We start from the raw sequence: 25,401 nt of genomic DNA, 5'->3' as shown, positions 1-25,401 counted from the left end.
CGGGTCGGTAGTTATGTCGGGTCGAGCCCATCTCCAGGGTTTGGCTAGCCGGTTCCGGCCTTCGGGCGCTCCGTCCCCCGTCCGTGGTGGTGGTGATGGTGGTGGTGGTGATGGTGGTGGTGGTGATGGTGGTGGTGGTGGTGGTGGTGGTGGTGGTTAGGAAACGTACATGCCATGGCTTCACTACTGCTTCGGTTTGCGAGGACATCTCTGGTCCTGAACCAGCTCTTGAGTCTTCCCTCCCGGTCCGTTTGATTCTTGACTTCCTTCCACTGGATACGTTGTTATTGGGGTTTCCACCGGGGGTGTTCTCGGGGTTACCATAGCATCTCATACTGGCACCACCAGAATCTCGCGGTTGGCCCGTTCTGGGTCCATGCGAGGTATTGTCCTATGCTGTGGGCGCATGCCCCGTCCCCAACGAATCGGTAGGATCTGGCAGCGAGTCTCTTGATTCTTGCGGGCTTCTGCCACCATCTCGTCCGCCTTCTGCAGTGAGTGTATCCTTTCATTGTCGTCCCTTCTCGAATACTGCCAGTGAGTATCGGTACGATAGAAACTCGTCGCCAACACAAACGCCCGTTTGCACCCCCACAGGAACAACCATGTTCCGCCATGGATCGGATTGGATTGGTCAACTCGCGGAGTCGCGGTGTGGTGAGTCGAGATTACTCCATGGGCTGGGCCGCACCGAGTCAAACTGCCGCTCAAACGTTTCCATGGAATACGGTATACCTCGTACTAGGTATATATTCGCTCCGGCATATCGTAAATCATGTTATATATGCGACGATACGGCATGTGCGGCCGCCGTTGAGTGCGCAGTGCAGTGCAGGGCAGACATCAGCTCACATTAGGTGGTCATTCCATGGAGGCTTCCCGCATGCCGGAAATGCTACATACATAAGTTATAACTACCACGATACAACATTTCCCCGAGGAGCGCAGTGAGGGGCGGCGAATCAGCCTACCTGGAATCGCGGGTGCGAGGTTTGGAAGACAGAAATCCCGGCGAGTCGACATAATACTTCGATATTGAGGTGGAAGTTCCTGTCTGTGCAAAAGGAACTGCCTTGGTTCATGCAGTCATCGGGGTTGGCACACGGGTTATCAAAAAAAAGAGGTGCATCAAGCTGCACATGCTGGAGATCTCGTGATCGAAGCACGCCTGTATGTACCAACTATCTGCATACGAGGCGTGAGAATCAACCAACCATGAGACCTCTGAGGATCTTTACGGCCTAAAATCCCTCCGGCTCTACATTCCTACCTACTACCTACAGGCTGTTCATCGAGACCAACACCAGTAAAGCCGAATAAGGGGGACCGACTCCCGAAGATGTATGACCATAGCCAATCGTAGAGCCCAACAGGCGGAAGCGAGAAGTGTGTTATCGACGTTTCATGATCATTCACCATCAGCTCCGTTTCGTCTTCCTGGAGTACTTCCGGATTAGAAGTACCTAGAAATCTGGCCCTGTTGAAGTTTCCTTTGTGGATGGCTGGTATGCTATCTCTTGTTGGTTCAAGTCTTGCGGGGGGGTTCTCTGCTGGCGGCGGCGGGGAATAGGCCGATCCACTGATCGACACGGGTGGCCCACTGGCCTAGACTCACGGAGAACTTGGATCTTTTGCGGCGGAAGAAGAGGGGCTGAAGTGCAGTATTCAAGGACATACGGTATAACAGTCGGTGCGAAAAGCTTGGGAGCGAGTTTCCCCCAAGTCATGGGAAAATATGCTCCGATTCGTCCATAAGTTCTGTAGTAGAGATAACTTGATGGAGGAAGCGCGGGTGACGTGGTAAAGTGCAAAGACCCGCAACAGTTCTAGTATAATTGGGCATTTTCCAGCATCCCTTCTCTGCCGTATCGCATGTGTGTCGCCGACTCGCCGTGGCCAGAGAGCTGGATCCTCCAGTGAACCTTTGGTCGGAATTGTAGCCATTACTGGCGACGCGGTTCGATTCGATTCTAGGTACCTAATATAGCTGAGAAGTGGATAGGTAAGGTGCTTACTCTACAGACATCCTGCCAATAATGGGTGTTCTTCTGGCCTCACAACGAGTGGGCACTGTCCTTCCCCTAACATCGATCGTGGTCCGTCTGGACATGGCCCCGTGCCAACAAGCGCTTGGAAAATGGAGACAGATCGGACCCGAGGGCCGAACCGCTACGGAAACGACGGTTCAGACGGTACTAGTACAGCTTCGGGGGGCTAGGAGGAGGAGGAAGACGAAGATGAGGACGAAGAGGAGGACGAAGAGGAGGAACATTCGTGGCTAGGAAATAGTATTGGGGAAAGCTCTCGACATCGTATCTGGTATGTACAGTGGTCCAACCGGACGCCTACCTATCAGTTTGCGCTTCAAACGTCCGGATTGGTTTGGATTGGATGATAGCAGATAGGATGGTCACTGGTGTGGATTTCTCACTGGTGAGCCAAAGCAATTATTTGTCGGAGGCACAGCTCACCAGTGGCCGGTTTGGTGCTCGGGCAGGTTTCCAATGCCTTCCCCTTGTTCGACCTCCGTTACAGCTCGCAGTGGATATACAATTCGTAGAGTACAGACCGTGAAGAAGGGCCCGCACTGCACATACCATGACCACCCGCAGGAGGATGCACACCCCCGCGAACCACAGTTTTGGATTGCTCACGGTACCGAAGTCTCGGAGTACTTGCCATTGATGATTTCATATTGACGATAGAACCGAAAAGGCGCTTTCTTACTTGGGAGATTGGTACTACTAACTTGAATGTATAGAGTAGGGGATGAGGGGGCATAGATAACTGACGAGCAAGCGCATCCCGCATTCCATTGCGGTGCCTTTCCCTGCCCCTGATCACTCTCACTGACGATACAAAAACCTCGATGTCTGCGTCATCGGCTTCAGCGGTGTCTGCGTCTGCGTCTCCGTCTCCGTCTCCGGCAAGGTCGGCAGTCTCGTTGTCGAATTCGACCAATCCCTCGACATCTGTCTCTGCAGGGCACTCCTAACCCTAACGACAATGCTCTTCCCTCCGGCCTTTCCCTTCCCCTTACCACTCCCACCCACGAGCTTCTCCAACGCGATCCGTCTCCGCCTCGCCAGGCTAATAAACAGCGTCTCGCCCATCCCCACCTGTCCGCTATCGCCAACTACATATTCGCAGCCCCGCTCCTCTGCCCAGCGCTGCCTCGCTACTCTACTGCCATCACTGCTATCCCGCCAGCCTTCCAACGGCCTTTTATCGTTCTCGAAGACCAGGATGGGGTTCATCTCAGCGTCGGAATGTTGTACGCGGATCATGGCGACAAGCTGCGTGACAAAGTCCCGCGAGCCCGGGAGATCCGGGCGGAACACGAGGAGGAACAGCTGGGTCTCTTCGATCCACCGTGGGAGCAGCGAGCGGTACTCGTAGGCTCCGCCGGTGTCGAGGATATCGAGATTGATGTTCTGGCAAGCCAGCAGAAATGGCGTGTGGTCTTCTAGTGTTGCTGCGCCACCGGATTGGAGAAGCTGAGATTTGCCGGTGCAGGCGTCGCCCATGATGCCCAGCGTCATGGCAAGGTTTGTGGATGGAGGTTTTACGACAGGGACTGGAGTTGGAGGGAGACTGGGGATTGATGGGGTGGCGTCTGATTTGGCAGTGGTGATTGTATTCCGGACGGGCTGTCCGAGTTTGGGCGATTCTAGCCCGCTGGACGTCTCGATAGCAAGGCCCGGCTTGGTTCCCAACGGCAGAGTCATGAGGCCTTTTTCGACGTTTGCACCTCCGCCAATGATTGTGTGTCTGTGTTCCATCCGGCGACTTTCCTCCGTAGTGGGAGGTGTGAATGAGAAGAAGATACACCAGCGTTGCAACACGAAATCCAGGTCGGCTATGAAATCACACAGATTCTGTTCGCGGAGCGTCGAGGGCGGCTGGATTTTCGCGGGTGTAATGGACATTTCTTCATCTCGACGATGTGCTTCGGTTCCCACGGAAACGAGCAGCTCCCCCAACTGATCGAGTGGAAGCGCGCTGAGCTTTTTGATCGCTGCCGGACGGTTTGAGTTGGGAGTTGCTTGCATGAGATATTGCATGAATGGAGGTCCCTGTAGCCCTCCTGCGGTGTTGTCAGTCCCTCGAACCAGCCTGGGGACGACTCCGAAAGGCATATCGAAAAGCATTGGCACGGAATTCCGCCGGACCTCTTGTGCCCTCTCCCTCACCGACGCTGCCGCCCCTAACGCCGCCTCCCCCCAAGAGCTCACATCAAACGCATTTTCCTGCCTCCCCCATCGCGCCATGCAAGCCGACAACGCACTCAAATCGAACCAGCGAGAGGAGCTTGGCGGCAAATCACTGGCACAGATCGGCAGCTGGATCACAGAGATGTTCGAGACTTGAGCGAGCGAGAGCCCTGTGAGCTGAGTCCAACTCGATGCCGAGGTGCGAAGACTCTTGAAGGATTTCGAAGCGGAATTGGACTCGGTGCGTGTGTACACTCGGGTACTATGCAGTGCGTCTTCGAACGCGAATCGGACTGCCACCGGCTGCGCAATGTTTTCGCTCTCGTCGAATCGGATGATGTGAGAAGTGGAGGCTTCTCCCTCCTCCTCGGCGTATGCTGGAGCCTTTGCTCCTGGCAGCTCTGAATCCGCATCCCCACGCAGCGTTTGCGCATCGTAGTCGGGTGGCTGTGTGTCCTGCCATAGTTTCACCAGACGCTGGTTGGTCTCCACCAACTTTGAGACCTGCTCAAACATATCCTTCATCGATTGCTCCGCTTCGGGTGTTGGCTGACTATCGTCACCGGGCAGTCAGCCAGGCAGCCGCATTCTTGATGCCCATACAAACATACCATTGCAATACCGTAAGCATCAAATTCAAGCTGGCCCTATGCACGGCCAACTTGTCGACGAGCGTCCTCAACCTCTCCTCCTGAGCGGGCCCACACTTCCACGGCCCATCCTCTTCCTGCTCCTTCAGCTCGGCCTCCAACTCGGCAACCACAACCACACACCCAGTCAACACGACGACCAAAAGTTCCACCTTGACCAAAGCCATCCCACTCCCACTTGGGTTCGAAACCAACTGCCTCAGCAACCCTAACACACCCGCGAGGCTCCGCATCTCGGTAACTATCTGCATTGCCAGTTCCTCGGTGTCGAACCGCGACAGGCGTGCATCGATCGTTCCCGCGAGCGCCAGGAGCCCCGCGATTGAGCCGCCGACGGAGAGGGAAGGATTTGGTGCAGTTGCCATATTTTTGTCTCCCCGCGTATTTTTGTGTGCGTATCCACCAAACTCTGCCGATATCAAATCAAAGTCGATCACTGCGTTGTATTTATGTTCGGCTGAAATCCGAAACAGCGGATGTGTCACCGCTTTTGTTGCGGGACTCGTTTCCGCGCCCACATTATTCAATACGGGTCCTTACTGATGCATACGACTCCCTTACCGGAACATCCAGTCTGTCCCCTTTCCCCCCAGTCGCCCGTGGGAGGTTTTATGTGCTTTAAGTTGGGGTAAGGTTTCCGTAAGCGGGCCGAGCCTGCTTTTCTGCAGTGGGACGGCGGAATGGGGGTTTAAGCGAGCCGTGTTCCTAAATCCCGCGCCCACGCTCGCCGGGACGAAGCAGGGAACACTCACCGGAACGAGGAGACCTCTCCGAATCCGGAAGTCGGTTGTTTGGTGGGTTGGATGTTGCACCAGCTGGCTGCTGAAGATGTCCGCATATATCCACAAATATCCACTGTCCCGTCTCGCCCCTGCAACTCCCCCTTCTCCCCCGCACGACTAGGAATCAAATATGTCTTCGACCTCGCAGCCCCTCACGCGCTCCAGCGTCCTGAACGCACTCCCGCTGATCGCACCGTACATCCACACGACGCCCGTCGTAACCTCGACCACGCTCTCATCGCTCTCCACGCCCACCACCGGTCCCCGGCTTACCCTCTTTCTAAAATGCGAGAACCTCCAAAAAATCGGCGCCTTCAAGATCCGCGGAGCGACGCACGCCATCGCCCGGCTCAGCGATGCCGAGCTCTCCCGCGGCGTGGTCACGCACTCCTCCGGAAACCATGCGCAGGCGCTGTCGCTTGCTGCAGCGGAGGCGGGCAGGCGGCGCGGCATCGCTGTGCCCGCGTATGTGGTTATGCCTGCGGGCAGCACACCGTCGAAGATTGCGGCTACGAGGGGGTATGGTGCTACCGTGACGTTTTCGGGGCCGACGGCTGCGGAGAGGGAGGCGGTCGTTAGGGAGGTGCAGCAGAGGACCGGCGCGGTGCTTGTCCCCCCGTATGATCACCCCGATGTCATCGTGGGTCAGGGCACGGTTGCGCTGGAGTTTTTGGAGCAGGTAAAGGCCATGGTGGCTGCGGGGTTGGATGTCATCGTTGCGCCCTGTGGGGGCGGCGGGTTGTTGGCTGGTATTGCGACCGCGTGTGAGGGGACTGGGGTCAGAGTTTATGGTGCCGAGCCGAGGGAGGGCGCGGACGATTGTGTTAGGGGGCTGAAGGAGGGGAAGAGGGTGGAGGCGGTGAAGAGCTCGACGGTGGCTGATGGACTGAGGACTCCGGTTGGCTTCAATAATTGGGGGGTCATAAGCAATCCGGAGAAGGTCCATGGGGTGTTTTCGGTGGGAGAGGAAGAGATCATGGAAGCTATGAGGTTGGTCGTCGAGAGGTGCAAGATCCTCATCGAGCCGAGTAGTGCTGTGCCTGTGGCTGTGGTGCTTGGAAATCCCGAGTGGAGGGCGGAAATACAGCGTGTCTTTGCGGGGCGGGAAGAGGTGAGGGTGGGGATTGTCATCAGCGGAGGAAACACTACGATTGACAAGATCATCGAGTTGTTTAGTAAGAAGACGGAGAAAGAAGCATGAGTGGCGTCAGTCGTCTATTGTTTATAGAGTACATATCATACAATCTATGTCCCGCGCCATCCCTAGAAATCGAGCAGGAAGCTGCAGCTGCCAGCCACACAGACTATATCCGCTCACTGACATAAATTGCTGCCTTACACCCTCCACGAATGAGATTATGCAGCACTTCGTAACCCTCGGCGCCCTTCGCATCGTGTTCCACGGCCGTATCCAGATGTTCCAACTCATCGTCCCTGAACTTGCGTATCGTATCGACGAGCTCCTTGATCTCCCCGTTCTTTAGGAGCTCCGGCTCGTCCTTGCACATATCGAGCAGGACCCGCAGCTGATTATTGTAATGCCCGCCGATCTCGGTCTCGACGGCCTCAGTACAGGCCATCGCAGCCTTCGGCCCCAGCAGCGCCGTGCCCAGTCCCAGCGCGTACCCGGCCACGTTCCACAGCGGCCGCAGCGCCGTCGGCCGTACCCGATGCTTCGCCAGCAGCGAGTCGAACTTGTCTAGGTGCTCAACCTCCTGGTCCCACATGTGCCGGATCAGTGGTGCGAGCTTCGCGTCCCGCTTGAATATCGCATATTGCCCCGCGTAGATGAGGTTGGCGCCGAGCTCGCCGGCTTGGTTGACGCGCAGCTGCGGGAGGGCGTTAGCTGGCGTGTTGGGGGCGGGTCGGGGTGACGTACGGCTTTTTCGAGGAAGGCGGTTTCTTTTGCGGTCAATGGCCGCTGAGGCGGCGCCGGTGCCGGCGACGATGTTGGTTGGGTGTGGGCGGCGGCGGCGGTGGTGAGTTTGCGGGTGGTCGTGGTGGCGGCGATCCGGGAGATGCCGAGCGCCGGAGCGTGGGTGAGGATTCGAAGCGACATAACGGCGGGAAGTTGGTTGGTCTTGATTTCAGATGGCGTAGATAGGACGACGTGTTGGTGGTGGGGTGGTGGTAACTACGGTACTCCACGCGTAGAGATGAGAAGGAGCTCGATAAATTGAGTCTTGAGCCCCAGCTGCTTACAATGCTAATACTTGTTACTTCCCACGGATGAGCTGTGCCGGCGTGAAGAGTTTGTTTTATAGTATATCTATCGGCCTGCTTTCTTTCTTTCTCACACCACCGATGAGATGGTAAAATGTACGTGTAGTGCACTTGGTAAACAGGATGTTCCGATCGCTGCCCTGTTGGTGTGACGTGAACGTGCCGCTGTTCAGGGTCGCAGGGCGTAGATACCAGTATCCTTCTGTCCGTACCTGTGTAGTGTACACCATACCTATCCCCGCAGCAACTACAACTCCACCGTAAGAGCCCATGGTTTCTAAAACCGTACGGTAGTTGTGGGATCCGAATCCGTGAGTTATAGTAATATTGCTGACCTACAGCTGAATCACCACCACCACCAAGGCCAATTCAACGGCGTGAATAGTCAATTCTACACCGAGGTTTGAAACGGGTACGACAAACTAGCCAAGGACCTGGGAATCACCAGGTCTCTGGAGGCCTCACTTATATGTACGGCAGTCGTACTCCTACCGGATAGGGATGATGATGGGATTATCTTCTTTAGGCTTCCTACTGTCTGGAGTACTCGTCGACCAACACCTAGACATTGCGGTCGGCATTAATGCACCAGTGCATATCTTCAAACTTTGTATGCACACCGAGATACTAAAGATCGATCCAGCCTGTGGTACTCAATCCTTACAGAAGCATCAAGACTTTCCTGTGGGCTTGTGTCGGCGTGGAAGCGCGCTTGCAAGACGATCCATTGGATGGTCCGGGAAAGTCAGGTTGTCGAGGGCACCTGGGGTTCTAACTTCTGGGTGGCTGAATTTTGAGGGCAGTAAGGTTTCACACAACGGTTTTACACTTCAGACGGAGAATATATTGGTGTTGCGTGCTGGGACCGATATCGCATCGATTATGTACCCAACTACCCACCTGTAGAGTGGCCGCTGCATTCAGCATGATCTTTGGTCGTATTCTCGTTTTCTGCTCTGGTCTGTGAAATCTCCGCACCCTCCGCAACCCGTTGGAAACTCTACTGGCCTGGTTTCACCCACGACCAAGAATTTGGAAAAATCAATGCGTAGGATTCATCTCGACGACAGTGAACCTTGCCACCCATTTTTATAGTAGAGTACTGTACCGAATCACTCGGGCAGTGCGTCATGCTTCCTAGGTTGGCTTGGCTGAATAATCCCCGGCTCAAAACCCTCAACCCTAAATGCACTTTTGGATGTCTGGAGCCAGCGGGCTGCGGCGCGTGTGCTGTACCACGAAATTCGCGGAAAGGGAAAGGAGTCTTTAGAGCGAGTGGCAGAAAGAACGACCAGCAACAGACAGAGCAAGAGCAGCAACGACAAGACAGCTCGACAACTATAAATCCACCCAACCTTCCTCCAACCACCACCCTTTCCTCTCTTCGCCTCCTTCAACTCTCCCTTTTCAACACCCCCTCGACCCCTTCCTCTTAACACCACCATCGCCATCACCAGCAACCTCTTCCGCAATCCACATTCTTTACACCCCCTAACGAAGAGTAAAAAAAGACTCCTGCTCTCGACCTCTCACAATGTCTCTCGAGGACGAACTCCTAGCGCTTGCCGGCGACTCGGATGAAGAAGATGACGACGTCAAGTCGGAATCTTCCCCGCCACCAGCGAGACAACCCACACCCGCGCCGACTGCCGCCACGCCTTCGTCACCGAAAAAGAGATCGCGGGCCCCGGCGCGACAGAGCCGGAAAAAGCAGCGCCGCAACGACGACAGTGACGATGATGATGCCAAGGATGAAGGGTATGCTCCCGCCCGCATCGCCCGCATTTCCCGTACACACTTTCGTTGGGCTCGAGCTGACGATACACGTGTTCTAGTAGCGAAACTCTCTCCGACGAGGAGTCCGACGCCGCTTCCTCCGACAACGAACGCGAGACTCCCATGGACATGGGCTCCGAATCCGGTTCCGACGAAGATGAAGACGGTGAACCTCCGCTGTATCCCCTCGAGGGAAAATACAAAGACCATGCCGACAAGGAGCGCCTGCGAGCTATGACCGAGATCGACCGAGAAGCTGTCCTCGCCGAGCGCATGGCCCAGATTGAACGCGAACAGCAGGACCGACACTTACGCAACCTGTTGAAATCTCGCAACGCGGCCGATCGTGCCAAAGGTGCTGCTGCAGCCGCTGCCTCGATCCGGAAGTCGTTGCGAACTAAGAGTGCACCGAAGCAGACCCAGGAGACGACGAAACGCGGAAAGCTTGACGAGTTGCGGAGGAACAGGGAGGAGCGTAAGGCGACCGGACGGAGGAACTCCTTCGGTGATGAGGATGCGAGCAAGAAGTTGTTGTCGGACGGAGAGGAGGACTTTACTCCAGAGGCCCCCGCCAAAGAGGAACGCCCCATTGAGCTTTCCGACATCAACCAGTGCAGGATTGGCCGCACATCACTGTCCAAGCACCTGGATTACCCCAATTTCTTTGATGTGGTCACCGATGTCTTTGTTCGCGTCACCATGTTCGACAAGGAATCAAATCGAAATGTATACAGGATGGCGCAGATAAAAGGTACGGGCTTCCGTCTCATCGTCTCTGTGCTTCCCCTCCTAACTCGGTGCAGGTTTCCGGACTGGCAAGCCATACAGCATGCTTGATGGTGCGCGGAAGACAGATCAATACCTCTGTGTCATTCACGGCAAGTCGGAGCGTGAATTCCCCATGGACATGATGTCGGATTCCAGGTTTACCGAGGTAACTTTCTGTCTGTCTCCCTTTATTCTCCAGTATCTAATCTCAGGACCAGGGCGAGTTCAACCGGTTCAAGAACCAGCTCGAGATCGACAAAGTATCACTGCCGACCCTCACCTACGTGCGCAACAAGATGAAGGCACTCCACAATCTCACCACTCGTTCGCTCACCACCAGCGAGCTCGATGCCATGCTCGCAAAGCGTAACGCCGGCAAGCACGATTATGTCATCAACATCACCAAACGTCGCTACCTGATGGATATGCGCGACAAGGCCATACAGGACGACGACGAAGCCGAGGTCAGCCGCCTCGATCGCGAGCTCCAAGAGCTCGAGGACTTGAAGGCGGGACCCGCGCGCGCCGAAACTCAGATGCAACGTATGGCTCGCCTCAACATCGAGAACCGAAAGCGGAATATGGCCGAAGTCAGGCGTGCAGAGATTGCAGAGAAGAAGGCGGCCAGACAGGCTCTCCTCAGGGCCGAGGCTGAGGGTGGCAGCTTCGCCAACCCTTTCATGCGCGTCAAGACCACCGTCAAGTTCCGGCACGACATGATCCATGAAGACAAGAAGGAGGAGGTCGTCGTCGGTGCTTCTGCGCCCAAGGAGAACCTGACCCCTCCTATTGCTGGACAGGGGCTTGTGGGCAGCCTTCCGATTAGGGGACGTCGTGGCGGCGGTGTCGACGACGTCATCGCGAGTATGGACCTGGGCATTGACATCGACATCTGATTACCCATACACGGGTTCGCGTATTGACGATGTCCATTCTTGTACTTGTATCACTTTTATTTGTGTCGGGAGGGGAGGGGCGTGGGGGGATAGGCTTAGCATAGCGAATGATTTTCCATGTGTTCTGGTTTCAAATGTACCAGTTGTCTTTTTACTTACATCTTTCGGGTTTATGGGGTTTTCGGGGGTGTCTTCAATGGGATGGCATACAAAAGAGAGATAATGAATGTCGGATGGGTTCATGACTCTGCGTAATAGTTGGGACAGACAGACAGGCAGTGGGTGCTATTGTGTATATACTTGGGCACCTCCAACACTGACAGACAGGTCAATCCTGAGTCTGGATATCACCCAGTCGTTTGTCGTTCATCGTTTCTGCTGTTCTCGGGGTGACGTGGGGATCGTTGGATAAGCAATCGATCGTGTATGTATCGTATCTCTTCAACACGGTAGCCGCTGGGAATCGTCACTGCTCATATAGAAACGCTGCGTCTCGAGACTCAATAGCTGCCATTGACTTTACATCATACATCGTAGCGAATACCCATTCCTCGTTCTATATACAGTAGTTTCCACGTCGCCCCGCTTTACTCTAGTCGGTCCCGCCGGGTGCATGCGCAAGTATATAATTACCCAAATCAGTCACCAAGTAGGTACTTGAGCGACAGCCACGGGACGACACAAAGATGCAATACCGATCATTGAGTGGTTAAAGCCACATCCGTGTTGCCGCTTCACTCGGGCGGCGGCTTGGAAACGCCGTTGATGGACTCGGGGGGCCGATTAATAAATGGTAGACCCTACTACGGTAGTAGTAGTAGTAGTACTCGCATTGAGACTTGAGAGAGCGCATGCAGTGCAGTCAGCTCACTCGGTCCGAGGTATTAGACGGCGCGAAGCGCGAAGTAACGCATAGACTCTGTATTTGGATTCTGGCGGAGCCTTGCCGCGGCAAGAGTACTTTGACTTAGTTAACCCCAAGACGTCCATCATGTACTATACATATCATGTGTAGTAGCCGCCACAGCAATTGTTTCTAAACGCCTATGTACAAGGAGTCACTTCATTTTTAGGAGGTCATAATGAGAATTAGGTGCAGAGACGATGGAGTTCCGTGAGAAAACATGGCAAATTAAACCAGTTCAGAAAGAAACATTTGGAACTCATGACTATCACTCGGCGAGTGACAGAGGGTGCATACACACTAGCTGATCCAACAATCCTGCGCCCCCCCCCCCCCCCCCCCCGCCAAAAACAAAAACAAAAACCTTCGGAACTGTGCGGTGGGGTGGTTTGAAAACTCCAGGAGTTGGGCCGCACATGGACACGATGTGAGCCCATCAAGGCAGCTGTACAACATACCTAATGCTATTGTGTGCCCGGAACTTTCCCATAACGGCCTAGCTGTCCTTCCCACCATAGATGCATACCAGTACGGAAATATCGAATTATAAAGTGCATTCGACAGACAATCCCTCAAGCTTGTGGCGAACGTGAAGGCTCCATGCTGATCCCCAGCTCTGCCAGCCTATATCGTTTCTGAGTACAGTGATACATGATGTAGCCGCTTAGATACGTCTCAAAAGCTTCCTTCAACTCCTCTTTCCCATCCAGCGTTGCACTAACATCTCTGGCCAACCCAGCCTGATCAACCCCCGTCCTCACCAAGACATCGACCGGATCACACCTATGCACTTTACCCATGCTCATGAAGTACGTGTTCTCCTCCGTCCCCACGATCGACTCCTTATACATCGACAAGCAGTCGTTGATCATATACGTGAGCTCAACGATATCTGGGATGGTGGGGAGGTATGTCTCGAGGAACTTCCGCTCTGGAAACCGTTCCTCGGGGAATATCATGTGAGCGAACGCCTCGCTATTGCCCGATTTCAAGCGCAGGTACCTCGGAAACCGGCCGGCGCTCGCGGGACACTTCACACCCTTCGGATACTGGCTCTCGATCAAACAGCCGACGAAGTAGTCGATCGTCGACTTTACGATCACACCCGTCGACAGCGGGCCGTAGTGCTTCGGTGCGTCTTCCCGTACCAGCCGCAGGAAGTGGCGGATGCTCGGGTGGTACTGGTGTTCTTCGCCGCCGCCGCTGCCGACGGTGGCAACGACGCGCGTGAGCTCGGGGACCATCGCGGCGGGGTCTTTCTCGCAGAGATCGTCGAGGTAGAGGAGGAGGGTGATATAGGTCGCGATGAAGACCTTTATTGCGAACGGATGGGTGTAGTACGACATCTCTGACGCCGCACAGGTGAAGGGCAGCATCTGGAGGACCTGTGCTAGGCTTTTGGGCGGAAGGTTCTCGGCTTCGAATACTCGCTGCATGGCTGCTTCGAGCTCGAGGTTGCGTGGGATCGCTTCCTTCTCAATGTCGAAGTTCAGAGAGTTGAGGAATGTCTTCAGTACGGTTCCGTCGAGATTCAGCCCAAGTGGTCTCTCTGGTGTCGGCTGGTTGGCTGCGGTAATAGCGATCGGGGGCATGTGGGCCGACCACCATCGAAGGATTTTGGCGATGTAAGAAACGGACAATGAGAGGCTGTTCAAAGCCAGTGAAGCCAGTTGGTGATGCATCGTAAGTTTGAATCGCGTGGTACTTTTCTGGCTGTTCGAAGGCGTGCCGAAAATGATTTTCCTGATGGGTTGCAAGCGTGGCAGTTCGGACAGGAAATCAGCCGTTTATTTGTACCTCTTTGATCCACCCATTGGAGTGGTTCATGATGATGTCCACCGAAACAACAGCTCAAAAGGGATGTCAGGATGTGACAGCCCGACAGGTTGGAATAGTGCTCCGCTCGCAGCGTGGAGGCCATGATACAGCACGTGGTAAGGCTTGCTCGGAAACTTGCCTGCATCTCGCGGATGCATTAAATGCTTGCCCATTGCGTATGTTCTTACTCACTACTGTCATTCTATAAAGGGGAAGCAATTATCGAAATGCGGAACATACCATCATGAGAAATCACTCGGCATTCTGACCGGCCTGGCCGGTAAGTGATAAAAAGCAAGCGGAGGCGAAGAATCAACTGATTTCCCAAATGCGGAGCAGCTATTCAGCGACTATAGGTCAACCCCCAGAAGAAGCATATGGATAACGTCTCCGCTCGTCCTTCGAGGCAGTTAGTACCTCTGAAAGTCCCTGTAACACGCCATAGACTCAACGTCGTGCTCATATCTGTATTACTAGCTTATTGTTACGGCCTATTCCGAGGTAATGCCTTCCTGGAGCCCCGCGGCACGCCTCTCGCGGTTTTTGTCTCATGTTCCGTCTATCTGCGGCTGCTAGGCAAGCGCGCTTCACATGGCGGCTCGAGAACACTCTTGGTTGACCAGACGCACCACACCGGTAACCTCCCTTGCGGGGTTTCCGGTTAAGATAAAAGGCCGCGCGAAAAAGAGGGTGCGGACGGTTAACATAGTATAATTATCGTGGATGTGAATCTGATCCTGGATTCTGCCCAGAATACCGCCGCAGTGGGGCATTAGCGCCGCAAAAATGCTGGAGTGCGGATCAACTACGGGTTTACATACATATCTCATGATTCTCACGGTCGTCCGGATCTATAACCCCGGCCTTCGGCTAAGGCTGTGGTTGTCCGGTGGAAATCGTAGCAAGTACATATCGGGCGGATCTCCGAAAAAACGAAAGACTGCCAGTGGGTGTTGGGTGCTATGGACGACAGCGGAATGAATGTCGGCAGTTTATCCCGGCTGCGACACGGATAGTTAGCGCCAGACGCATGCAGTCCAACGGGACGAGGAGTGGCAACTGCGGGTAGGGCCATGGCAGCGGCCATGCAGGTACAATACAGACCAAGAGCGAGAAATAAGATAAGGCAGCCTTGCGGCTTGTGACGAGGAGACCAAACGCTTCATGCGTTTGACTGCGGGCACATTCAGAAGCAGACATATCGCCTGATATTCCCAAGAGTTGAAGCTGACGCATACTTATTTCAGAGGACCACTTCCACTCGTAATAGAGTACGCTTGGGGAGCGCGGGACAGGCTATTTTTAAACTGATAGACTGCCGCTGCCTCCCACTACTCGGACCGCCACCACCGCTTCAGGCCACTACTGCCAACTCTGATTCCACTGGAAAGACATTTCCGATTTTCCTTGGGTTTATGGGGTTCGTTTACCTTGTTGCTGCCGGCCAAACATCACGATATCTACATAAACCGCCGTTATTTGCTCCCTGCGCTGTCGGCTTAGGCGCAAACTCGGCTGCCACTCCCCTCAATACGAGCCATTTGGCTTGCTGTAGCTAATCTGTATCCCAACTTATGCTCCTACCTTGTGTTCAAAGTTTCGTATCGAGGGGGCTAAGCTTTCAATGGAAGTGGCCGGGGCCATTCCATCTGGACATTGAGTCCGGTCAATTGAAGTCAGAATTTATGCAGAGATTGTCCAAAACCTTAATGTATGGGGTCTGCTCATTCAGGAAGTCTCTTGCTAGCATGCACGGCGATGGGCTATCTCTTGCCCAAAGATGGCATGGTTTCCTCCCCACACCTCTGGAAATAAGTTGCGGTCTCATGCAATGTTGGGGCTCAAATACAGATCTGGTCTCGCGTACCTAGACAACGCGAACCCCACTATTCCTTGGTTAATATCCAATATATACTATGTATTGAGTACTCTACTCGTGGGGCAATAGCATATCCAAACGGCCTAGGCCCTTACGCCGCCGGTCTGCGTGTGAGGTGGAGCGACGCTAGTCTTGTTCTATATCCATACCCCAGTGTCTCCGCACAGCCGGCGCCTATAGCGCTAGTTGGGTGATCATAGTCCTTGCATAGCTGCCGCCACAGGGCCGCAGCGAACGCCGAACATGGTATTCTTTAGATACAATCTAATAATGACCTGGTTAACTTTTATCTACATTTACGTAGTATTTATTACCTTCATCCCGTTCTTAGGCTCGTAGTTATCGTCCACGCTATGCAAAGGCTACCTACGTTTTTCTAGTCCACGATTCGTGGCCCTTTATCCCTCATTTTCCTCTGCATTTTTAATCACACTCAGGGCCTCATCTAATTCACCAGCACAATATTGTGCTTTACTTACAAGACTGTTCAAACCAATAACTTGGTTAATGGTATTGGATAAGTGCCCGTTGTATTTATGCCCAAATGCTTGTGGAGTTTAGGCGAAGACTACGTTGCTGGCCTATCACGGTATAGACTTGCCACATATATCCTGCTGAGTCACCAAGTAAACGAACTGCCGTAGTCTTCATCCGCGCGTCGATGTCCGGTGAGCGATGGCGGGGTTCCAGGTTCTGGAGAATCTGGGGCGGTGAAAGTCACCGGTGAAATTTTTTTTAGGCGTGCAGGGATATAGAGATAGGTACAGCAAGATGTGGGGGATTCTGTATGAATGCAGTCCTCGGCACATAGTGAATGCCATGATATAACGTTTAATAATTACATACCTTGTGCGTCTGGATCCTCCACCGCGTGAGTAGATGACGTCCACGTTAATCAGTACGGTCGTTGTACACTCACTGCTTTTAACGGTTCGTCATAGTCTAGATAGACTGCATGCGAAATAAATTGAAGATCTCTCTCTCTCACTGCTTTTAGTGCCATGCAGCCACTCCGCCATGTAGCTGTTAGGCTTCTATCTTGGTGCGGGAAAAGCCTTCCACAACTTCGAAGTTCGGGCCGGTCGATAACAGAACCGAAAAGCGTAAACCTAAGCGTCTGCACCGCAGGAAGCAGAATCACGAACATCCTCGCCAGAGCCGGGCATTTCCGCCCTTTCTCTCCCCCCCCCCTCCCCCGGAGAGTCACGACAATGCACACACGAGTGTGTGCTCAGCGTCTTTTGGTAGCGGCTGATTTTGATTGTTCCTGTATCTCAAGTCAGATCAACTGATAAAACCTCCATCCTTTGCCTGCCACTGCCATCGATTCCCTCTTCACTCACCCCACCGAGAGGGCGAGATCTACTGAACTTCCTACTTCACATACCTTCAGACATCTGTGTTCGTTTACTCCCAGCAGCTATGGGGTTACAATCGGCTGTGGCATCTCTCACACCCATATCCCTCTCCGTCGAATCATTCCAAGACATATCTCCGTCCTGGGAGAACATCACCACCGCCTTCGCCAACGTCACGCCTACGGCGAGGGGAACACTCTATTATCTGGCCACGCATAAGGTCCTTGCTGTCTTTGGCTTTGTGTTGATCTACCACTTCATTCGCGCCACCTACCTACTGTTCTTCCACCCGTTAGCCAGATTCCCAGGTCCAAAAATTGCTGCGATATCAGGCGTAAGCTTTCCCCTTTGGTTGGTGGGCTACCAGGGAAGACGGTAAGCGAAATGCAGAGGTGTAATGGCAGATATGGCTTGGATACGTTCATATTAGCGGGAGGTCAATCTGGATCATTAAGGACATGCATGCGAAATACGGTGAGCGAGCTTGGACTCCCTTGCATCCGTGCTGGTGCTAATGTACAGCGTTGTAGGCCCGGTTGTCCGTATCGCACCTAACGATCTATCATTCGCCACGCCGACCAGCTACCGTGATATTTTCAAATCCCGGCAGCATTTCACCAAGACGGAGTTCTTCGATGCCATCGACTCAGGGTTCGGTGAACACGGCATTGGCACGGAACGTGACGTCGCAACTCATCTCCGAAAACGTAAGTTCCTGACACCGGCGTTTACCCCGCAGGCCACCTGGGAGTTTGAACCGCTGGTGCTCCCACATCTGGATCGATTCATGAGTGCGATCGAAGAGAGGGGAAAAACCGAGGAGGGTGTGGATATGGTCGAATGGTTCCAGTTCCTTACGTTCGATACTGCTGGAGATCTGGCGTTTGGGGAGGCATTTGGAGCTCTGGATAAAGGTAGGGGCGAACGATTATTCCTTCCCTCTATGGGATACCGTGCTAAATCTGGTACATAGGTATATCGCATCGATGGATGAGCATGGTAACCGAATGCATTGGTAGGTGGTGGTCGAAGCGCGGTCCGTCAACCATAGCAGATCGTGCTGATTACCGGTATGTTATAGATGTCGCCGCGTACGTCGAGGCGGCCAGGCGTTTCCCAATCTTCAACTCCATCTTCAAGCGGTTTATCCCGCAGGTGTACATCGATGCCCGGAAATGGCACGTCGCCTGGAGCAAGGAGCAAACTCTCCGGTCAGTGGATCAGTCGCAGAACCAAACCGCGTGAACCACCGCATATTAATCTTTTGCCTACAGTCGTATATCGTCTCCATCCGAACGCAAGGACATCCTCGGCTACATGGTCGACAAACACGGCAAATCACCGGTCACCCACGATGAATTAACAGCACACAGTTCCCAGCTTATGTGACTAGTACCCTATCCTATTACTAGAAGGTTGGCGTTTGGTCTAACATTTCTTTTTTTCCAGTCTCGGCGGCGCAGAAACAATGACCGCGATGCTTTGCGGCACCATCTATCACCTCGCAAAGACCCGCCGCGTAATCGCTCATCTCCAAGGAGAAATCCGCACCAAATTCGCATGTCTAGAGGATATCACTGCCGGAAAGCTCGGAGAACTTCCGTATCTGACTGCCGTCATCAAGGAAGGATTGAGAGTCTTCCCACCTGGCCCAACCGGGCTACCTAGGTACTCGCCCGGCGCGTTTGTGGCTGGGAATTACATACCCAAAGGTGTACGTTATTCCTGCACCCATCGACTTGATTCCGCCCCTCTCCGCTCTGCATGACCCACTGACGTCCCAAAAGGTCAAAGTATCCACGCACCCCTGGACGCTCTGCCATGGTGAAGAGTGGTGGGATAGTCCCGACGAGTTCAGGCCGGAGAGATGGATAGACGAAGACAACACAGATGTCAAGGAAGCGAGCGTGCCGTTCGGTCTGGGGAGTCGACAGTGTCTGGGACAGAATCTGGCGTGGATGGAGATGCGGCTTTATATCGCTAGGATGATGTTCCTATATGACCTGAAGCTTGTGAAACCTGAAGAAGATTTGATACGGAAGTGCAAGACGTACTTTATGTGGCTGAAGGCACCTCTGATGGTTAAGGTCGAGAGGAGGATCGGATATTGATGTGATTTGTATTTAAGAGTTTGGAACTTGAGTTCTGCGTCTCATATGAGAATATCCATTCGCACTATCTGAGCTTATCATGGTTTGCTGTCTGTATTTAGTTACTACAGATAAGCTTGTGAGCGAGTAAAGCACCGTCCATACTGTAGTATGAAAACTTCTTCTGAAAAAACACAGAATTCTGTCCTACTCTCACTACCCGCCCGACGCCGCCACCCACCGCTTGTCACTGTGACAGTCCTCCATAACTGCTTCTGCCATCTCTGCCCTCATCCTCGCTCTCACAACTCAGTACTGCAGCCTTCACCAGTGTTCTCCATCGTCCGGTCCGTCCGTCTTAGGCCTCAGACGAGGACAGACGGCGTGCCTCCCGTCCGTCCAAGCCTAGGATGTGACGGCCAAGGTTTTCTCAGCGGACGGACGAGACGGACGGCGCAGGACGGCCGTTCGCCAAGCGTTGGGTAAAAACCTAGTTTCGGGCGTGGGGCCTTGGGTGGCCGAGTGAGATATGGTGCATAGAGCGCTGTGATATGGGCCGAGTCAGAATAATGCTACTTTTCACAGCTTGTGGAGCGGTGAGGGATGAACTGACATGGTGGTGTGTTGGATATCGGTGCTAAGAAATCATCAAGCAGCCGAATCATATTCACGTGACTTGGACGGTCGTCCTCCACCGTCGGACGGGGACCGACCCATCCTTCCCAGGCTCGGACTTGACGGAGAAATTTTGCAACCGTCCGTCCCAGGCTGGGACCGTCCGGCATTTTGGCCGTCCGGGCCGGACGATGGAGAACACTGGCAAACAGCTAATATTAGCACTGTCTATAGCCCAGGTCACGTCTCGGCCACCGACAAGAATGGGAACACGCCACTGAATTTTGCCACTAGTAGTGGGTGCGAGGCTGTGATGCGCCAGCTCATCGACCAGGGCGCCAATATCTCGGTCTCCAATGACTACGGACATATGCCACTGAACTTGGCGGTTAAATACAGGAACAATTCGGAAGCGGTATCCTTGGTGCAACTATTGGTCGATCGGGGCGCCAATATCTCCGCCCCCGATGGGAACGGGAACACTCCGCTCCATTGGGCAGCCATCTTCGGTAACGAGGCGGTATTGCGACTGCTAAGCGATCGCGGGGCTAAGGTCACATCTAAGGATGCATTTTGGCAGACGCCATTGCACGTGGCCGCCGGATTCTGGGATGGTGCGCAGGCGGAGCGAATGGTGAGGCTGCTGATTGATCGGGGCGCCGATGTCTCCGCGACCAATCAAGATGGAATGACGGCGCTGCACCGGGCAGCCGAGAGTGGGAATGAAGCGGTGTTGCAGCTGCTGATTGATTTCGGCGCCGATGTCTTGACCACCGATAATAAAGGGTTGTCGCCACTGCACTTCGCTGCTGGATGCCAATACAAATCGAAGGCGGTGCCATCGGTGCGGCTACTAGTTGAACGGGGCTCCGATGTCTCCGCGACTGATGTGGGTGGGGAAATTCCGCTGCACTGGGCAGCCCGAATAGGGAACGAGGCCATGTTACGGCTGCTGATCGATCTTGACTCCGGGGTCTCCATTCAAGATACGAATGGCGAGGCGCCGCTGCACTTGGCCGCCGGATACAAGAATGATCTGGAGGCGGTAACGACATTTCTCCTATATGTTCAACAAGGTGCTCATTGCTTCGCATGGCAAAGACCGGGGCACCATGACCGGCCCAGTGCAAGCGCGCTCCGCTGAATCCCCGGACAGCTCTCAAGCGTTGTCGTTGGTGCGACTTCTGGTTGATCACGGCTGCGACGTCTCAGCCACCGCTATGGATGGAAACAAACCACTACATTGGGCAGCCGGAAGTGGGGATGAGTCTGTACTGCAGTTGCTGATAGATCTGGGTGCCGAGTTATCGGGTCCGAATAAGAACGGGGATATGCTGTTGCACCGGGCAGTCGGGAGTGGGAACGTGGTGGTTTTGTGGTTGTTGATCGATCTCGGCGCCGATGTTTTGGTCACGAATAACAATGGCGAGGCGCCACTGCATTTGGCCGCTGGGTACGAGGACGATACGGAGGCAAGATCGCTGGTGCAATTTTTGGTTGATTGCGGCGCCGATGCCTCCACGACCGATCAGGATGGGAGGACGCCGCTGCACTGGGCAGCCGAGCGCGGAAACGAGGCGGTGTTGCGGCTGGTGATTGATCGGGGTGCCAATGTCTTCGCCACCGATAAGAACGGGCACACGCCACTACACTTGGCCGCCGGGTACTGGTACGATTCGAAGGTGGTGCCATTTATGCGAATGCTAGTTGATCGGGGCATCGACGATTTGCCGACCACGAATAACTGGCTGACGCCACTGCGCCGGGCAGTTGTGACCGGGAATCAAGCGGTGTTACGGTTGCTCATTGATCTCGGCGCTGAGGTTTCGATCCGCAATGAGGACGGGATGACGCCGCTACACTTTGCCACCCCTTGGTTGAACGTTCCGAAGGTAGCGGATTCGGTGCGCCTTTTGGTTGATCTGGGCGCCGATGTCTCCGCAGCCGATCGGTATGGGAGAACGCCACTGCATTGCGCAAGTGGGTGCGGGCTTGAAGCGGAATTTCGACTGTTGGTTTCTCGAGGCGCCCAGGTCTCGATCATCGATGGGAATGGACAGACGCCACCATATTGCGCAGCCGAGTGGGGGAATGAGATAGGCGCTGATGTCCCCATCGCTGGTATATTTGAGAGGACGCCAATGCCATTAGCTACTGGTGGATCCAAGAGCGATTGGATGTTGGAGGTATTCACACAGCTACATGTCGATCGGGATACCGAGGTCTCTACATCAAACAAAGACCGCCTATGTACCCTCACTTTCTAAGCCAAAGATCATATATTAGGTCTGACCATGCATCCATCATCACCACGTTGTAACGGAAGTTAGTTGAACTTCGCTCAAAAGCCAACATCTCAGAAATTGATACATATATTATGACCAACTACCCGTGGTCGTAAAATCAAGTATGGATATGAGTATAGTATCGTATTTGTACGCCGGGTAGATACTTTTCTCCGGATGCGCGACAGCTATAATTGTGTAAATGTGCCTTAAAAGTTAGAATTAACGTAGTATCCGGTGAATTCTGAATCTTCTTCTCTACTGTACGCGTGCCTTTGAAACATACCTACATCATACATCATATATACAGCCTCCAGCGGCATAATGCGATTTATGACTCGTGAATACTTGACCGATTCTCCTGCCTATATGTGACTTCTGTGAGTTGGATCAATATGACAACAATGCGACATATGTACCAAATTGGCAAATTCTCGCGCACACCGCACACATAATAGGTCACTCGCTATCGCTAACCAAAGAAGCAATTCGACGCGTACCGAACCGAGCGGTGACACAATTATTGCGGCTCTGCAATCTTCCGAAGCGCCCAACTCACCACTTCCTCCACCACCCCGCCGCCGCCGTCGACAACCACGAATAAACGAACGCTTCATCATCTCCACCACCACCACTACCATATCCCAACGCCCCGAATATCCCCCTCACTCGCCTCCCCCTCACCACGATAACTGAGCACCATGTTGAAGATCTGGTCCATGGTTTGTCTTCCCCCACTTGCCCCCCTCTACCCTACCCCCGAACTTGCGTCGCGTGAGTCGTTTGCTGATCAGGACTCTGGGGAATAGAAGCAGCAGCAGCAGGCTGCTAACAACTCCGAAGGTGGAAAGAAGAAGAAAGTTACCGCGGCGCAACTGCGGGCTCAGAAGGGTGCGTCTCCTCGTCTTCATCGTCGCCATCGAGAGAGAAGGAGGGGGGCTAAAGAGGATGGATGGGGCGGATAGATGTGGCGGAATTATCGTTGCCTTCGACCATGCGAACACACTTTCCGGACCCCGACGATATCCTCAACTTTGAGTTGAAGATCGAGCCTGATGAGGGTAAGTATCCGAGATGAATCCGTATGGTGGCGCTGGGTTGGGTTGGGTTGGGTCGGGTTGGCTGACGCGGGTCGGATGCATCGCAGGAATGTACAAAGGCGGGGTCTTCAAGTTCACGTTCGCGATCAACAGCAATTTCCCCCACGAGCCCCCCAAGGTCAAATGCACGCAGAAGATCTACCATCCAAACATCGATCTGGAGGGGAACGTGTGCTTGAACATCCTCCGCGAGGACTGGAAGCCCGTGTTGAATCTGAATGCGGTCATGGTTGGATTGCAGGTGGGTTTACTACCTCGGTGGCGTGGCGGTGGTGATGCTGACGCGTAGATAGTTCCTGTTCCTCGAGCCGAACTCCAGCGATCCTCTCAACAAGGAGGCTGCTGAGGACCTGCGCCTGACTCGTGAAAACTTCAAGAGGAACGTTAAGCAAAGTATGCAAGGAGGATACGTCAAGAACGTGCAGTTCGATCGTGTCCTCAAGAACTAGGCCTCTGCCACGCGGGAGGTTAGACAGTCTAGTGCTTTCGTATTATTGCTTTGCTCGATGGATTGCTGCCGAGATGGAAATAGACACCTCCCCTCTCTCTCGTTCTTCTGTTTTGCTTTTGTTACCTCGGCGTGGTTTCTTTTTCTGCTACCCCCGTTTTCTTCTTTTGCATTTACAACATGATGCCTGTTCTGTAGCTTTGTTTCCGATTCTCTAGCTCTTCTGTCCTTTAGCGTGTCTTCCTTTTCTTCGGGGTTTTATGTGTTCTGGTCGGTGTTTCGTTTTCCCGGGATGTTTTTATCGATACTACATAAACCATGATTTCTGCTTACAGATATCGGACCGTGAGTCGTGAACGATTGATATATGCGTGTGTGGCACTTCGTGAATAACACCCGTCCTCACCACCGATCTCACCCTTTCCCACCCATCCCACTACTACCCCTCTTCTCAACCACACCTCCCAGCCCAACAATCCAACTAACCCCCGTAGCTCCCTTGACCTCGCCCTTCCCCCTCTGCCTCTCCTTTTCTCCCGCCTCCTCGACCCTTCCAAGATACCCCCACAGTAGCACCACCTCTGCAACAGCGACGACAATCGCAGCCAGAAACGCCACGCCCAACCTCGCAGCAACATCCCACGCACCAGCAACCTTCCACACGGCGGCCGCCGTAGCCAGCACACTGAGCAGCACATTGAAGATCATCGAGATCTGGCTCTTGACAAGTTTCCAGTCCTCGTCTTCGCTCAGGATTGAGGTGGACGCTGCGTGCTGGGGTGCCGCAAGCAGCGCCGTGTACTCGCGCTCCTCCTCGTCGCGCCGGAGCCGCGCCATCAGCGCGATGTATTCGGGAGTCTTCGCAGGCGCAGGGGCCGGCGGCGCGTGGAAGATCCCGCTGCCCCGGAGGAGCGTCGAAAACGTGTAGTCCCCATCCCCGGAGTCGGAGTCGGCGGGGTGGTGCGCGAGCGCCCGCGACACGGCGCGGATCTGCTCGTGCGAGAGGGCGACCGCGTCGGCGGGGAGCGGTGTGGTGGTCGTGGGGAGCGCGTTGTAGATGCGGACTGCGCGGCGCAGGCGCGGGGTGGTTGTTAGTTGGACCATCGTGTGTTGTGTGTGTGTGTGGGTGCGGGTGTTTGGGTTGTTGGCGAGCCCCACGCTGGAGAAACGCGCGTGGTAAAGCGCTCGCTCACGTGCATGATGCAATCAAGTTTCGTTTCGGGAGCCTTGCCGATGCGGGCGTTGGTCGCACCACTGCGGCGCCGGCCACGATTCCTCATGCAGGCCACTACCTAGAGTACCGAGGCTGCCGTGAACATTGCACGTGCGATGCGGAAGGAGCGATGGTTTGGCTTGCCGGACGTCTCTCCGCGACGAAGGGAAAGCGAATACCCGTGTCTTTCGATGGGCGAGTGAAGAAGATAGATATGAGCATCAATAGGTATCATTTGGCGTGTATCGCAGTGCAATTATCCATCGCCTGAGTGGGACATTCGCCGGAGCCCGGGGAGACTGTGGGGCCGGTGACGGTAAAAAAAAAAGCGTAAGCTTGCGAAGCCTCGGGAGGATCCGGTTTCAATAGCGATCGGTGTGGG

General features: G+C 54.2%; 8 protein-coding genes across 8 annotated transcripts; 4 read left to right on the top strand and 4 right to left on the bottom strand.

Moving 5' to 3' along the window:
• Window positions 1-2,729: 2,729 nt before the first annotated feature.
• Window positions 2,730-5,471, bottom strand: BZA05DRAFT_474032 (uncharacterized protein). The gene is made up of 2 exons (XM_051488103.1): window positions 4,826-5,471; window positions 2,730-4,767 (listed from the first exon to the last, which is right to left on the bottom strand). Exons 1-2 carry the CDS (start codon window positions 5,227-5,229, stop codon window positions 2,847-2,849), a joined length of 2,325 nt encoding a protein of 774 aa, XP_051339409.1. The 5' UTR covers window positions 5,230-5,471; the 3' UTR covers window positions 2,730-2,846.
• A 191-nt stretch (window positions 5,472-5,662) lies between these two features.
• Window positions 5,663-6,854, top strand: BZA05DRAFT_398172 (tryptophan synthase beta subunit-like PLP-dependent enzyme). The gene has a single exon (XM_051483692.1). It carries the CDS (start codon window positions 5,777-5,779, stop codon window positions 6,845-6,847), a length of 1,071 nt encoding a protein of 356 aa, XP_051339408.1. The 5' UTR covers window positions 5,663-5,776; the 3' UTR covers window positions 6,848-6,854.
• Window positions 6,855-7,864, bottom strand: BZA05DRAFT_398170 (ubiquinone biosynthesis protein COQ7-domain-containing protein). Its single transcript, XM_051483691.1, has 2 exons — window positions 7,526-7,864; window positions 6,855-7,475 (listed from the first exon to the last, which is right to left on the bottom strand). Exons 1-2 carry the CDS (start codon window positions 7,703-7,705, stop codon window positions 6,951-6,953), a joined length of 705 nt encoding a protein of 234 aa, XP_051339407.1. The 5' UTR covers window positions 7,706-7,864; the 3' UTR covers window positions 6,855-6,950.
• Window positions 7,865-9,087: 1,223 nt separating this feature from the next.
• On the top strand, window positions 9,088-11,777 carry BZA05DRAFT_430218 (uncharacterized protein). Its single transcript, XM_051486151.1, has 4 exons — window positions 9,088-9,627; window positions 9,705-10,396; window positions 10,449-10,579; window positions 10,632-11,777. The coding sequence occupies exons 1-4, from the start codon at window positions 9,404-9,406 to the stop codon at window positions 11,307-11,309; spliced, it is 1,725 nt and encodes a 574-aa protein (XP_051339406.1). The 5' UTR covers window positions 9,088-9,403; the 3' UTR covers window positions 11,310-11,777.
• A 1,008-nt stretch (window positions 11,778-12,785) lies between these two features.
• BZA05DRAFT_445058 (isoprenoid synthase domain-containing protein) lies at window positions 12,786-13,805 on the bottom strand (the record flags this gene model as incomplete). The annotated part of the gene is made up of 1 exon (XM_051486968.1): window positions 12,786-13,805. One exon carries the CDS (start codon window positions 13,803-13,805, stop codon window positions 12,786-12,788), a length of 1,020 nt encoding a protein of 339 aa, XP_051339405.1.
• A 3,078-nt stretch (window positions 13,806-16,883) lies between these two features.
• BZA05DRAFT_398168 (cytochrome P450) lies at window positions 16,884-19,512 on the top strand. The gene is made up of 8 exons (XM_051483690.1): window positions 16,884-17,602; window positions 17,673-17,742; window positions 17,799-18,182; window positions 18,242-18,283; window positions 18,350-18,479; window positions 18,543-18,653; window positions 18,718-18,982; window positions 19,056-19,512. Exons 1-8 carry the CDS (start codon window positions 17,333-17,335, stop codon window positions 19,377-19,379), a joined length of 1,596 nt encoding a protein of 531 aa, XP_051339404.1. The 5' UTR covers window positions 16,884-17,332; the 3' UTR covers window positions 19,380-19,512.
• Window positions 19,513-22,789: 3,277 nt separating this feature from the next.
• On the top strand, window positions 22,790-24,014 carry BZA05DRAFT_46492 (ubiquitin-conjugating enzyme/RWD-like protein). The gene is made up of 5 exons (XM_051487748.1): window positions 22,790-22,980; window positions 23,068-23,149; window positions 23,224-23,319; window positions 23,406-23,599; window positions 23,652-24,014. Exons 1-5 carry the CDS (start codon window positions 22,960-22,962, stop codon window positions 23,805-23,807), a joined length of 549 nt encoding a protein of 182 aa, XP_051339403.1. The 5' UTR covers window positions 22,790-22,959; the 3' UTR covers window positions 23,808-24,014.
• A 206-nt stretch (window positions 24,015-24,220) lies between these two features.
• On the bottom strand, window positions 24,221-24,910 carry BZA05DRAFT_445054 (endoplasmic reticulum-based factor for assembly of V-ATPase-domain-containing protein; the record flags this gene model as incomplete). The annotated part of the gene is made up of 1 exon (XM_051486967.1): window positions 24,221-24,910. The coding sequence occupies one exon, from the start codon at window positions 24,908-24,910 to the stop codon at window positions 24,221-24,223; it is 690 nt and encodes a 229-aa protein (XP_051339402.1).
• Between the last annotated feature and the right edge of the window lie 491 nt (window positions 24,911-25,401).

The sequence above is a fragment of the Tricharina praecox genome, assembly GCF_024521635.1.
Source record: "Tricharina praecox strain CBS 144465 chromosome Unknown BZA05scaffold_12, whole genome shotgun sequence".
Taxonomy (NCBI): domain Eukaryota; kingdom Fungi; phylum Ascomycota; class Pezizomycetes; order Pezizales; family Pyronemataceae; genus Tricharina; species Tricharina praecox.
The sequence above is the reverse complement of the archived record's forward strand: the minus strand, read 5'-3'. Positions and strand labels throughout refer to the sequence as shown.

Bases quoted from the DNA above. Each gene is read 5' to 3' on its own strand.
- BZA05DRAFT_46492 (XM_051487748.1), top strand. From the start codon at position 22,960: ATGTTGAAGATCTGGTCCATG. The intron at 22,981-23,067 runs GTTTGTCTTCCC...TCTGGGGAATAG, and splicing joins TGTTGAAGATCTGGTCCATG to AAGCAGCAGCAGCAGGCTGC. The intron at 23,150-23,223 runs GTGCGTCTCCTC...TGGGGCGGATAG, and splicing joins GCAACTGCGGGCTCAGAAGG to ATGTGGCGGAATTATCGTTG.
- BZA05DRAFT_398172 (XM_051483692.1), top strand. From the start codon at position 5,777: ATGTCTTCGACCTCGCAGCCCCTCACGCGCTCCAGCGTCCTGAACGCA.
- BZA05DRAFT_398168 (XM_051483690.1), top strand. From the start codon at position 17,333: ATGGGGTTACAATCGGCTGTGGCATCTCTCACACCCATATCCCTCTCC. The intron at 18,284-18,349 runs GTAGGTGGTGGT...GGTATGTTATAG, and splicing joins CATGGTAACCGAATGCATTG to ATGTCGCCGCGTACGTCGAG. The intron at 18,654-18,717 runs GTGACTAGTACC...CTTTTTTTCCAG, and splicing joins GCACACAGTTCCCAGCTTAT to TCTCGGCGGCGCAGAAACAA.
- BZA05DRAFT_474032 (XM_051488103.1), bottom strand. From the start codon at position 5,229: ATGGCAACTGCACCAAATCCTTCCCTCTCCGTCGGCGGCTCAATCGCG. The intron at 4,768-4,825 runs GTATGTTTGTAT...CGGTGACGATAG, and splicing joins ATGCTTACGGTATTGCAATG to TCAGCCAACACCCGAAGCGG.
- BZA05DRAFT_430218 (XM_051486151.1), top strand. From the start codon at position 9,404: ATGTCTCTCGAGGACGAACTCCTAGCGCTTGCCGGCGACTCGGATGAA. The intron at 9,628-9,704 runs GTATGCTCCCGC...CACGTGTTCTAG, and splicing joins GATGATGCCAAGGATGAAGG to TAGCGAAACTCTCTCCGACG. The intron at 10,580-10,631 runs GTAACTTTCTGT...TCTCAGGACCAG, and splicing joins CGGATTCCAGGTTTACCGAG to GGCGAGTTCAACCGGTTCAA.
- BZA05DRAFT_398170 (XM_051483691.1), bottom strand. From the start codon at position 7,705: ATGTCGCTTCGAATCCTCACCCACGCTCCGGCGCTCGGCATCTCCCGG. The intron at 7,476-7,525 runs GTACGTCACCCC...GCCCTCCCGCAG, and splicing joins CCGCCTTCCTCGAAAAAGCC to CTGCGCGTCAACCAAGCCGG.